The 12,910-nt window shown below is 42.4% G+C and overlaps 1 protein-coding gene across 9 annotated transcripts in view; it reads left to right on the top strand.

The window, feature by feature from the left end:
* The window catches only part of STK31 (serine/threonine kinase 31), a 620,303-nt gene that overhangs the window by 482,916 nt on the left and 124,477 nt on the right, over positions 1 to 12,910 (top strand). For all 9 annotated transcript variants that reach the window (XM_033930854.1, XM_033930858.1, XM_033930859.1 and 6 more), the window contains one exon: positions 2,356 to 2,457. In XM_033930854.1, the coding sequence (XP_033786745.1) occupies positions 2,356 to 2,457 (102 nt within the window). The remainder of the gene's footprint in view (positions 1 to 2,355; positions 2,458 to 12,910) is intronic.

The raw sequence follows: 12,910 nt of genomic DNA, 5'->3' as shown, positions 1-12,910 counted from the left end.
GGGGGTTCGGAGGACAGACAAACAGCAAGGCAGGAGCAGCAAAGGAAGGTGAGGAGTCCCTCTCCTCAGCCCCAAAGCAGTGAGGACATGGATATGGCAGAGGACTGCCCAAGCCTGAGCCCAACTGCTGAGAAAGCTGAGGCAATGGACACTACTGAATTGTGTCAGGAAGCTAAAACCCAGGGGGAATGGAGGTTAGTCCATGAGGTGAAGTGAAGCCAGGAAACTGTTTTACTAAGCTGCGTTTGTGTGCTGCATTGTTTCTTATCTTATGAGCCACTGAAAGCGTAGCTGATGCTGATAAGCCACATTGAACACCTGAGCTCTGAATGGAGTCAGAGCTGGGCATTGAACACTCTACTTTACAGGATCAGCTGGGGAGCTGGGAATTGTATTTCCAAAGTTTGCTATTCTTTTCTACTGGCTAAGTTTGTGTAGTTTACTTGCATTGATTTGGAATTTGTTTTCATAGCATTTCTGTTTATTTAAACCCTGGTGAAGAGGACTATCTTTAAAGAAGAGAAAGTCCAGGGAACTGCAACTGTATGCCATACTTGGTTCTAAGCCATTCTGACAACTGTATGATATATTTTATTTTTACTTTTTTGCCTGACTTATGCATATCTTGAGGGTGGCTGATGGTGTTCAGACCCCCTATCAAATAAAGCCTGAGAATGAGATTTTGACCATACCTGAATTGTGTCTCCCTTTATTGGCAAATTTATCTCAGTGTGGCCTGGGCAGACTAGGCAGGAACCTAGGTCTTTTTTACCTGAAAAGCCTTCCTCTTTCCTGGGGAAGCCATGCCGACAGGTCAGGACTCGACACAGCTAATCCGCCTGACAGTCAGAGCAGGGGATAGCTGTGTGACACTCTCAAGCCTCCACCTGTTGTCTGGGACCTTAAATGTGGTACTTTCCAGTTTGATGAAGCCACCATTTGAAGCAATGGCCACAGCTCATCTGAAGTTTCTCACATGGAAAGTGGCTTTTCTTATTGCACTTACCTCTGCCAGGAGGGTCAGCAAGTTACAAGCATTGGTAGCAGATCCACCCTTCACTCTTTCCATCATGACAAAGTAGTTTTACACACACATCCAAAGATTCTTCCGAAAGTTGTCTCAGAGTTTCATCTCAATCAGTCGATTGTTCTACCAGTGTTTTTTCCAAAGCCTCATTCTCACCCAGGGGAAACTGCTTTGCACACTTTGGATTGTAAATGAGCTTTGGCTTTTTACCTTGACCGAAGAAAGTCTCAACTGTTCATTTCCTTTGATCCAAACAAGCTAGGATATCCTGTTTCCAAGAGAATGATTTCCAACTGGCTGGTGGCCTGTATCTCGTTATGTTATGCACAGACTGGACTAGCACTGGAGAGACATGTCACAGCCCCCAAAATTAGAGCTATGGCAGCTTCTGTTGCTTTCGTCAGATTTACTCCTATTGAGGAAATCAGTAAAGCTGCCAACTGGTCCTCAGTTCATGCATTCACTTCTCACTACTATCTGGAGTCTTTCTCCACACGGGATGGGCACTTCGGCCAATCTGTTTTACAGAATTTATTTTCCTAAAGGCCACTCCCACCATCTCATTTGTGTTAGCTTGGAGGTCACTCATATGTGAAAAAATGCTGCCTGCTTGTCCTGGGATGAAGCACAGTTACTTACCATAACAGGTGTTATTCAGGGACAGTAGGCAGATATTCTCACAACCCACCCACCTCCCCAGGTTGGCTTCTTAGCTGGCTTATCTTAACTGAGGGACTGCGCATGCGCGGTTCGGGCTATCGCAAACTTTCTAAAGACTTAAAGTGGCGATGCACTTTTAAAGTGGTCTGTACTGGGGCTCCATCGGTGATGTCACCCATACGTGAGAATATCTGCCTGCTGTCCCTGGATAACACCAGTTACGATAAGTAACTGTGCTTTCTCATCCCTCAGATGTCTGCTTTGGAATCTTGCTAGGACTGTGGATATTCAAGTAGGCTGTTCACAGCAGTTATGAATGTTGATTTAAAGACACAAATTAAACTGGATGCCCATATGGCATCACACATCATTGCTACTTATCCATAGGTCTCTCTTTGTGTCTGATTACTGTAGATCAGTGGTTCTCAATCCTGTACTGGAGGACCACCAGGCCAATCGGGTTTTCAGGATAACTCTAATGAATATGCATGGAGCAGATTTGCATGCCTGTCACTTCCATTATATGCAAATCTCTCTCATGCATATTCATTAGGGCTAGCCTGAAAACCCGATTGGCCTGGTGGTCCTCCAGGACAGGGTTGGGAACCACTGCTGTAGATGATACAGTTCTTGAACATGAGAAAATACTTTGATTTTTCTGCATGCAGATGGATGAATATAGCAGCTCTGACATGAAGAAGATAAAAGAAGAAATTGTTGAACTTCGCAATAAGATTTTTCAGGAAATAATCCTTGAGCAAGAAGAATATGTAAGCTGCCTTAAATTTATTATAACAAGCATGAAAATGTGTTGAGTGAAATGAACAGTTATGTAAAAGAGCTTCCAGTGACTAATTCAGTTGGGGCAAGCTTTATGAACATTAAGAAAAATTAAACTGCTTATAGAATCAATTTACCATCCTACAAAATAGTCATGTCTTGTACCTTATGAGTTTTCCTTTAGCAAGTACACTTGTGGGTGATATCATCCAGTGTTCTCAGGATTGAACAGCTCTGCCAGAGCTCATAATTAGTGGAAATTCATAAGCATTGTAGCTTTTCCATGCATATCATTCGCCTCAGTCCTTTTGGGGGTTTTTTTTTTTTGTTTTTTTCCAGATCTCGCCTGTATTTGTAAAGAGAGTTCCTCATCTCAATTTATCTGTATTTGTTGTTTTTGGGGAATTTTTTTTTTTGTTGTTGCACTAATTTAGGCTCAGTTGAGGTTCAAGCCATTGTCTTCAATGTGGGCAAAAAAATTCAAAATTTTGGCACCCATTCAACATGCCTGATGTGGCATACTGATACAAAGCAGTAGGGCAGGGTGTCTGTAAGTCTGAAAAAACCACTTTAATCCTTCAGCAGTGTCTCTTGAGGCAGGGAAGAGGGCGCTTCTAACCTGGATGTCATCTGTCAGAGATTGGCTAACTATGCCTACTCCAACTCTGTGAACATAGCTTGTACCCTTTTACAGTGACTTGTGTTCAGCTGCAAAGATGTGATGCAAGGGATCTTCCAAAATGTCTGATGTCAAGACAACCTTTGTGGTTCCTTTTAAAGTAGGGATCTCAAAGTCCCTCCTTGAGGGCCACAATCCAGTCGGGTTTTCAGGATTTCTGCAATGAATATGCATGAAATCTATGTGCATGCACTGCTTTCAATGCATATTCATTGGGGAAATTCTGAAAACCCGACTGGATTGCGGCCCTCAAGGAGGGACTTTGAGATCCCTGTTTTAAAGCATTGAAGAAGCATAGACATCTCATTGCAGATGTTGCTCAGGGCATTACCCCTGAATGAAGATTTATGCAGCAATCTCCTGCACTGTCTGTTCCAGCAAAACATCTCTAGAGAGACAATAGTACTGACCTTTATTTTACTCCATTGGTAAAGAGAGACCACCGGTGTAAATTGTAAAAAGGTTGCTCTAGCATAAGATTTGCTGCGCACCAAAAGCTCTTCTATTGATGTACAGGTACTTCATAAACAATGGTAGACAGCCCAGCTACTGCTGAAGTTCAATCTAGTCCTTGTGATAGCTGATGAGTCTTCAAATGTCTTGCTGCCTCTGCTAGAATAGCCACGTTCATTCTTTCATAAGATTTTGGAGTTGTTGATGGTTACAGTAATCTACCATCTGTACAATATCAAGTATGGGCATTGCTCAAAAATATCATTTTGGAAGCCCAAACCAGATGTATTCCACATATTAGAAAAAGTGGAAGAGAGCAGCCATTCTTAAAAGATGAGGTGAAAGAGGCTATTATCAAAAAAAGCATCTTTTCAAAAAAATGGAAAAGATATGAATGAATTAACACAGGCATCAATGTAATTGACAATTAGATGCAAATCCTTGATAATGAGAGCAAAAAAAATTTGAAAAGAAGCTTGCCATGGACAAAAATACATAACAAAAACTTGAACTCTAAGCAAGACGCTTGTGAGGACGTCAAGTTGGACCATAATTTTATAAAGGGTTTCCAGGGATGGTGTGGAAAATTTGCAGACTGGTGAGCCTGATGCTAGTGTTGGCAACTGTAATAAAGAATCAAATTACTGAACATAGACATGGTTGAATGGTTTTCCAAGTGTCATAATTCCATGTACAGTAAAATCTTGGATTGCAAGTAACTTGGTTTGGAAGTGATTTGCAAGACAAGCAAAACATTTTATTAAATTTTAACTTAATATACAAGCAATGTCTTGCAATACAAGTACATACAGTATACACGCATCACATCATCACAACTGAGCCGATGGTTCTTCTCTTTCTGATGCTGCGGGAGTGTAGTGACTGTTCTAAACGAGCGAGGTCTTGCAATACGAGTATGTATAGCATTTTGTATTAAAGTTTTTGGGTTGTGGAACAAATCATCTGAGTTTCCATTATTTCCTATGGGGAAATTTGCTTTGATATATGAGTGCTTTGGATTACAAGCATGCTTCTGGAACGAATTATGCTCGCAAACCAAGGCCCTACTGTATTCTAGTTACTGTTGTTGGCAGCCTGCTTTACAATTGTCACTTTCCTGGAGAATATACTTGTTCTGGTAGCAGTTACCTTGGCTAGAAAAATCTGTGAGCTATAAGTTTTGACTACATACGAACTTTATACTCAATTTCATCATAATATAATATTTCATACTCAACTTAAATTCATATATATATATATATATATATATATATACACACACACACACACAGTAGAACCTTGGTTTACAAGCATAATTTGTTCCAGAAGCATGCTCGTATATCAAAGCAAGTTTCCCCATAGGAAGTAAGGGAAACTGCTTTGATTGGTTCCACCTCCTCCTCCCCCCCCCCCCCACGAGGCTACCGGCGCTGCTCCATTCTCCCCCCCTTGAGGAATCCGACGCTGTTCCAAACCCCTCCCCGTGATCCAGCATCCCCCCCCCCCCCGCTCGCGTTGCCCCCCCTCCACCTCGATCCTACTTCCCCCCTCCCTAGCAGTCAATGACACCCTTTACCCGATTTGGCACCATTGCCGGTGCCAGAAGATCCTCCCTCTTCTGGCGCAGCTGGGCGATGCGTCGGAGATCCTCCTTCTTCTGGTCTGGGCTGGGCTGGACTGGCTTTGAGCATTTGCGCATGATCAAATCCTTCTGGTCTCGCTCTCTCCGAGATTGAGAGCGAGACCAGAAGGCTTTGAGCATGCGCAAATGCTCAAAGTCAGTCCAGCCCAGCCCAGACCAGAAGAAGGAGGATCTCCGATGCCCAGCCCAGGCCGCGCCAGAAGAGGGAGGTGCCAAGTCGAGTAAAGGGTGTCATTGACTGCTCGGGGGGGGGAAGTAGGATCGTGGTGGAGGGGGGCAACGCGAGCGGGGGGGATGACGGATCGCTGGGGGGGGGGCGCTCGTACAGCGAGGCAAGCCCAGTTTACGAGGCCCCAAGTTTGCGAATGTTTTGCTCGTCTTGCAAAACACTCGCAAACTGGTGCACTCGTAAACCAGATTAAGTTTTAAGGCCAACAAAAGTGCAGAACTGTATATATACAATAATCAGGGTAAGCACTTATAATCATAATCAATAACAATGCATAAAGAATAACCTCCCCCCTTTCCTTCCATTACATTTTCATCAAGGAATAAAACAAAGCAAAGAGATAACCACCACCACCCTTCCCACCCACTCCCTCCCCAGGATGTGTGTGCAAATAAACAAAAAGTAAAGTTAAAAGGCAACTATAATGAAGTAATAAAAGACGTCAATGAGTCCCAAACCAATTAAATGAATTACTATGCCCCAGCATGTCTGCGTTCATTTTCTCGTACCTGTAGCATAAGTATAAATTCGCCCACCAAAAAAGGAAAATTGAGGCAATCATAATTTTTCCAGTTACGAGTCACCATTTGTATGGAAAAGTCAGCATTTATATCAGTCTCATGGGGGCTTAAGATGGAATAACATCCCACATATGACAACCTCATATGTCAATGGAATTGACAACTCCAGAATGATATTAATTTGTCCCCAAATTGACCTCCAAAAATTAAGTAGCAAGGGACAATAGAACAATATATGATCCAGTGTCCCTATGTCAAGATGACAGTGCCAGCATCTATTAGACTTAGAACTATCTAACTTCTGTACATGAACTGGGTTCCAGAAAGTTCTATGCAACAAAAAAAACCAACAAGTTTGTCTCATAGATGCTGACGCTGTACATCTCATCCTCTAAGTCCAAATTCGTGGCTATTGAGTAGCAGATATCTACTTCTTAATCTCAATACCCAAATGGCTCACAAACTTGTTTTTGGTTTCTTATTCATATAAACAGATATTAATTTATACTACTTGGCTGCCTGATGCCCCAGCAAATCTGTCTGGAAGCATAGGTCCAGCAAGCTATACTGATTTTTTTTAAAGTTTTGCTAATCAGGGAACCCCTTCTGAATGGCTTGCTTCAACTGCAACCACTTATATACTTGAGACTTTGAAATACCGAATGATTGGTATAATACACACACATCCAGGGGTTGGGAGGGGGGTAATTCTTTTGTATGGTTCTATTCCCTTATGAAAATGTTGGTTGGGTGGGGTTTTTTTTAAATGTTATATGGATTCTGATTTGATTATAAGTGCATATATGATTATAAGTGCATATATGATTACTATTATTTGTATAGATATTGTATTGCATTTTTTTGTTAGCTTTAGAAACTCAGATTAAAAAAAAAAAAAAAGATTAATCAGCACATATTGTATATTTCCAAATTTTAATGTACAGCCACTAAGTATATCAAAGTGATTTAAATATGAGGGCAAATCAAAAATTTGACAATTGTAAAATTACGTGATAATTGGAACAGAGCTAGCAAAATGCAATATACAGTATGTACTCGTACATTGCCTTTTGGATAGTTCGTCCACACACAGTGCAGTGCTCAGCCTTTAGTCGTGTGGCAGCCATGAGGTCAAACATGGATGCTCCATTGCAAGATTGCACCAGTGAAGAACAATGTTCTGTAATGTGCTTTCTTTGGGAAGAGGGAGTAAACATTGTGGAAATTCAAGAACAGACAGCGAAGGAAGACTCTGGTGCTCAATATCTTTATTGATATTCATGACTCTGTTTGTCTCTAATCTAAGACTATTAAAGGAAGGTATGAGCCAATTTACTGAAAATTACAGTGCTTTCCTTAAATTAAAACCTGCTAACCTCTTGAGTTTTTGTTGCTGTTTTGTTTTATACCTTTGTCCATGCCAGTGCCTCAAATTGGAAGTTGGGGATTTATAAAATATTTGTTTTTGCAAAGACTATTTCCACGGCAGAAACTTATCTGGCCGGTGGCCTGAATAAAACCTTTATTTTTGTTTCAAGCATTCTGACTGTGTGTTTGTGTTGGAGTTCCTACATCTCTCGTCTACTCTATACATGTACCACTAGGCAATTGCCTAGTGTGGATGAAAGTCCTGAAAGCTACAGAGGGCACGCTGGGAAGTATATTATCATGGCCTGAACGCACTAACCAAACCAGTTAGGTGCTTAGGGGTGACAAGTTACCCCTAGGCACCTAACCGGCTTGGTCAGTGCGTTTGGGCAGCAACAATAAACTCCCCAGCATGTCCTCTAAAGCTTGAGGGTCCCCTCAGGTCTTTTGTCCACACTAGCCACAGCCTAGCAGTGCATGTATAGACTCCAACATAAACACACAGTAAGAATGGCCAGATAAGTTTCAACCCTTCGGTTAAAGTACTTGTATATTCCATAAGCCAGAATCTGGAAATACATTCAAGAAATTGCTCAGGGTTTTCTGCCCTGGAAATAGTCTTTGCAAAACCAAATATTTTATAAATCCCCAATTTCCAGTTTGAGGCACTGGCATGGACAAAAAGGTATAAAACAAAACAGCAACCAGAACTCAAAAGAGGTTAGCAGGTTTCAATTTAAGGTAAGCGCAGTAATTTTCAGTGACTTGGCTCATACCTTCCTTTAACAGGTTAGAGACAGAGTTTAGCAGGAAATAGTGGATAGCCTTTTGCAAATTCACAGGTAAGGTTTTGTTGGTTTTTTTTTTCCAAATCCATAACATAGACTGGGAATTTACAGCTCGCAACTCCAGCTCTGCTTGCAGTAGCCGTGTGAACTGCACTGAGCTAGACTCAGCTGCACACTAATTAGCCACAACTGAGAGCAACAGGATACTGACACAAGATTCAAAACATTGTCACTGTTCAGTAACTTTTCTTCAAAAATAAAAAATGGTGCTAACACACACAATAAACTCAGTCATATAGCAGCAAGCAGGAAGGTTTAAGGAAATCTTAAACTTACTGTTTTTAGCTGATTTTCATAGCTTCAGCTGTTTCCTGCCACTCTGATATGCCTGTACTAATTTCCATAGCTTCAGGCTGTGGGCGAGACATATCAATAAAAGATGTTGAGCACCAGTCTTCCTTCGCTGTCTGTTCTTCACTTTATGTTTTTTGGGAAGTATTCATCTCCTGTTTCATTGTGGCTTGTGGAAATTCACCATCAGATATTGACTCAGTATGGACATAGCACCATGAATCAATGAAAGGTTTATGAGTGGGTAAAAAGATTTAAAGTAGGAAGAACAGGCATAACCGATGAAGGTCGTTCTGATAACCCATCAACATTGTGCACACTAGAGCACAATGACAGGGCAGATGCCTTGATTAGAGAAGACAAACAGATAATGGTGTCTCAGTTGGTTGCAAATTTGGATATGAGCTATGGATCTGCATTTGCCATAATACATGATGACTTGTCCTGGTAATTTTAGAGGTGGTGAAAGCTGAAAGCATTGTTTATGAAGATACCGATAGTGCCCGACTTAGCCAAGTAAACAACTTTCTGTCAGAAAAATTTCCTGGACATACATGCCCCTAAGAAAATGCTAGGAGCAAGGTATGGCTTACCCTGTGAGGATTAAAATAACATTAAATGTTGTCGCTAAGGTCTTTGACTCACCAGATCAACTTAAGGAATTTTTGAGGCTTCAATCATTGAGATGTCATGAGCTTGTCCTTGTACTATTGATGCCTCATACTAGGTAGAGTGTGAGCCCACTAGGACAGATAGCTTGAGTACCTGAATGTAAACCACTTAAGCTGTTGCAGAAGCCTCCTCCCACTTCACAACAAATCCAAAGGTTAGAAATATTACAGTAGAGGGTAATTATTTATTTTTTATTTTTAGTATCTATCTAAATATATATATATAGATAGATACTAAAATATATAGATAGATACTAAAAATAAAAAATAAATAATTACCCTCTATTGTAATATTTCTAACCTTTGGATTTGTTGTGAAGTGGGAGGAGGCTTCTGCAGCTGCTGAAGCCCAGTCACTCTTCTCTGATGAAAAGTTATTTTGCAGAGGGCTGCACTGCAGCCTTCATGTGTTGGTTTATTGTACTACATAAGATATACAGATGGAGGATTGCAAATGTACTGTCTAACAATGTGTTCTGCGTTTCGTTAAATTTATTTAATTCGATTTATATCCTGTCTTCAAGGAGCTCAAAACGGGTTACATGGTAACATACATAAAAGTTAGCAAACAAGGCACAGAAGACTAAGGCAATATGGGTACAGTGAGATGCGACTAGTTCAATTGTTCTGGATTAGCAGACACTTGGAGCCTGAAGCTTGCATAGGGAGACTCCTGAAGCATGCACATGGAGAGTGTCAGTGTATGCACAAGGAGAGAGTCAGTAGAACATTGATTAAGAATACAATGGTTTAGAAATAACAGTTTGAATGCTATCTTGTTCAGAGGAGTCAGGTGAAGAGGTAGATTTTTATTGCTTTTCTAAAGCTCAAAAGTTCATCAAAGGATTTGATGATAGAAGAAAGTTGATTCCAGTACTTTGGTAAGAAGTGAGAATATTGGAGGCCAAGATGGCGTTGGTGATGGACTCACTGCAGGAGCTCTTTCCCTGAGGCGAGGTATTGGCACATTGTTGCTTAACTACGTCATTTTTTGGTATGGGCAAGCGGAAAGGAGTATAGCATCTTGGTCCTCCAGCAGCCACAACTCTGAAGCAGCTGATACAAACTACAATCCAGGGACTAACTCCTCGTGGTGTCCAGGAAGCATATCCGGCTTCAGGAGAGACGCCGGTACAGACGGATGAGCTCAGCTTCGTTAAGCCCGAATCAACGGTGAGTCCCTAGCCTGGATTTGGGAGTCCCATAGAGAATGGCGGCAAGTATGCCTTCTGAAGTGGGTTGGAATTGTTGAGCCCTGGAGGTATGGCTGGGGAACCCCATTTGGTGCAGGAACCAGCAGAGAGACTAGAGATCTAAGACAACCCAGGGAAGACACCTTACAATATGGAGAGATGGTGAAACTTGCCGATATGGAAACTCTCTGGATAGTTATAGAGACCATGGACTCCAACCTGAAAAAAGCAATATTGGCTTTGAGGAATGAATGTGGAAATATCAACTCCAAGGTGAATCTCCAAGATAAAGTCTTGAAGGAACAGGGTGAGACTATTAAAAGACATGAACAGCAGATTAACCAGGTTAAAGAATTACAATTAGATGTTGTTAAAGAAAGAATGGCTATTCAAAAGAAATTGAAGTATTTGGAAAAAAATTTAGGACATGGGATCCAAGATGGCTGCAAGCATCTGAGCAGGGGAATCCGCATCAGAGCGTTATTCCTTTTCCTGTAGTTTTCCAAGTTTGAAGGGGAAACTTACCACAAGTTATGCTGAAGAGACGTGGCAGGAGCCTTGCACTGTCCCAAGGCTGCTGCTATCAGCACAATCGCCGAACAGTTGAGGCGGCTTCAGCGTGAGATGCTTCAGTCGAAGAGATGCCCACAGGAGATGATGGCAGTGAGCGGAGTCATGGTGGATATCCAAGGGCTAGACACCACCTTAAGCCCTGACATTAGAGCTCCTACTCTACAGCCACATAGTCATGGTTTACCGGCGCAGGGACGGGACATGCCAGAGGAGATTGTGACCCTTTTCGTTTGCCAACATTGGTGGATGTGGAATTGGACTCTCCTTATGGTCAGGAGAGTCTAGTGAAAGATTCTATGATTATTCCAACTACTGAACAGGAGCAAAACTGTAATGGAGGTTTTCAGGAGGGGAAGAAATATGATGAGCAATACTCGACTGTGCAATTGGCATTCATTTTCCTTTATGAAATCCCCAGAAGTGACTTTAGAATCTTTGTTGGATTTGGTAGTAAATTTAGGTAAATATTTAAGCCCTCAAATTCAGTTTTTGGAGGGAAGATTTAATGAGCAAAAGGAAAAACTGAATGGACTTAAAGCTGAAATGAGTTTTTTCAAAATCTCAGCTAAAGAAAACTGATACAGACTTGAAAGAGATTCGTCAAATCCAAGAGACTTTAATTAAAGATTATGTGAACCTGAGGAGAAAAGTAGAAACACTAGAAAATCATTAGAGTAATAATTTGCGATTTTTGAATTTTCCACAGGTATTTGCAGTAACACCAAGTGAAATGTTGAAAAGACATTTCCAGGAGGTATTGGTATCAGAGGATCAAAATCCTCCTTTTTCACAGGTTTATTATCTTCCCATTAGAAGACAACAAGATCTACAACAAGACTACAGTCAAGACCAGCATTCCAATCAACAAATGGATCCAGGGGATGGCCACGGCCTACGTACAGATGGAGGATGACCCAGGACAGTGGACAGAGGTCTCTGTGCAGACCGAGGCCATCCCTCAGCAGTACACTATAGTCTTTATGCAGCCAGACTAGACGGAGACATGTTACAGGAACTGAGGAGCCTAAGGGAGGAGGTGAAGCACTTGAGAAGCATCAGAGAGGATGAGGCCTTCATCGATGAAGTCATCCAGGAGCTGTCCCAAATCACCGAGCAGGCGCATGACAAGTCCATCCTCGAGACGCCCAAACCTTCAGCTTTGAAACCAATGATTGGGGTACAGGAAATGGCTGGAGACGCCAACTCCTGGCAGCTGGTAACCTCCTCCACAGGCAAGCACAGAAGACACCCCCCCCCTTTCTCAGTTTCTTCTTCTTTTTCTCAGAAACAGGGCAGTTTTACATCAACCCCACAAATTACCCTGAGGAACAGATTCTAGATCTTACAGGAAGGGACTGCCGATGAGGTACGGGAAGGGACTACCGATGAGATACAGGAAGATGTCCAACACATGGCTCCAATTCCGGAGACAACTGATCACCCCCCCTCCCCCCCGAAGAAGCGCAGAGTAGTTGTCATTGGGGACTCCATGCTGAGGGGCACGGAGGGACCAATCTGCAGACCGGACATGCAATCAAGGGAGGTTTGCTGTCTGCCTGGAGCCAAAATCTGAGATGTCACCACCTGTCTAGATAGACTTCTCAAGCCCCAGGACCACTTCCCCATGCTTCTCATCCATGTCGGAACGAACGACACTGCCAGGAACACCCCGGAGAACATACCCAAAGACTTTGGAGCCCTGGGTGAGAAGCTAAGGCGAATGGGAGCGCAGGTGGTCTTCTCCTCGATCCTCCCAGTAAGAGGCAAGGGCAGAGCCAGGGAGGAGCATATCCAGAGAACTAACGAGTGGCTACACGGATGGTGCAAGGAGATGAACTTCGGATTCCTAGACCATGGCGAGGCACTGCAGGAACTTCAGGGACCAGACGGACTCCACCTGACCAGACGAGGTAAGAACGTCTTCGGACATCGACTAGCCCGCCTACTTCGTAGGGCTTTAAATTAGGTAAGTTGG

The sequence above is a fragment of the Geotrypetes seraphini genome, chromosome 2 (assembly GCF_902459505.1).
Source record: "Geotrypetes seraphini chromosome 2, aGeoSer1.1, whole genome shotgun sequence".
Lineage (NCBI taxonomy): Eukaryota > Metazoa > Chordata > Amphibia > Gymnophiona > Dermophiidae > Geotrypetes > Geotrypetes seraphini.
Note: the sequence above shows the minus strand (reverse complement) of the source record. Positions and strands in the feature narration are given on the sequence as shown.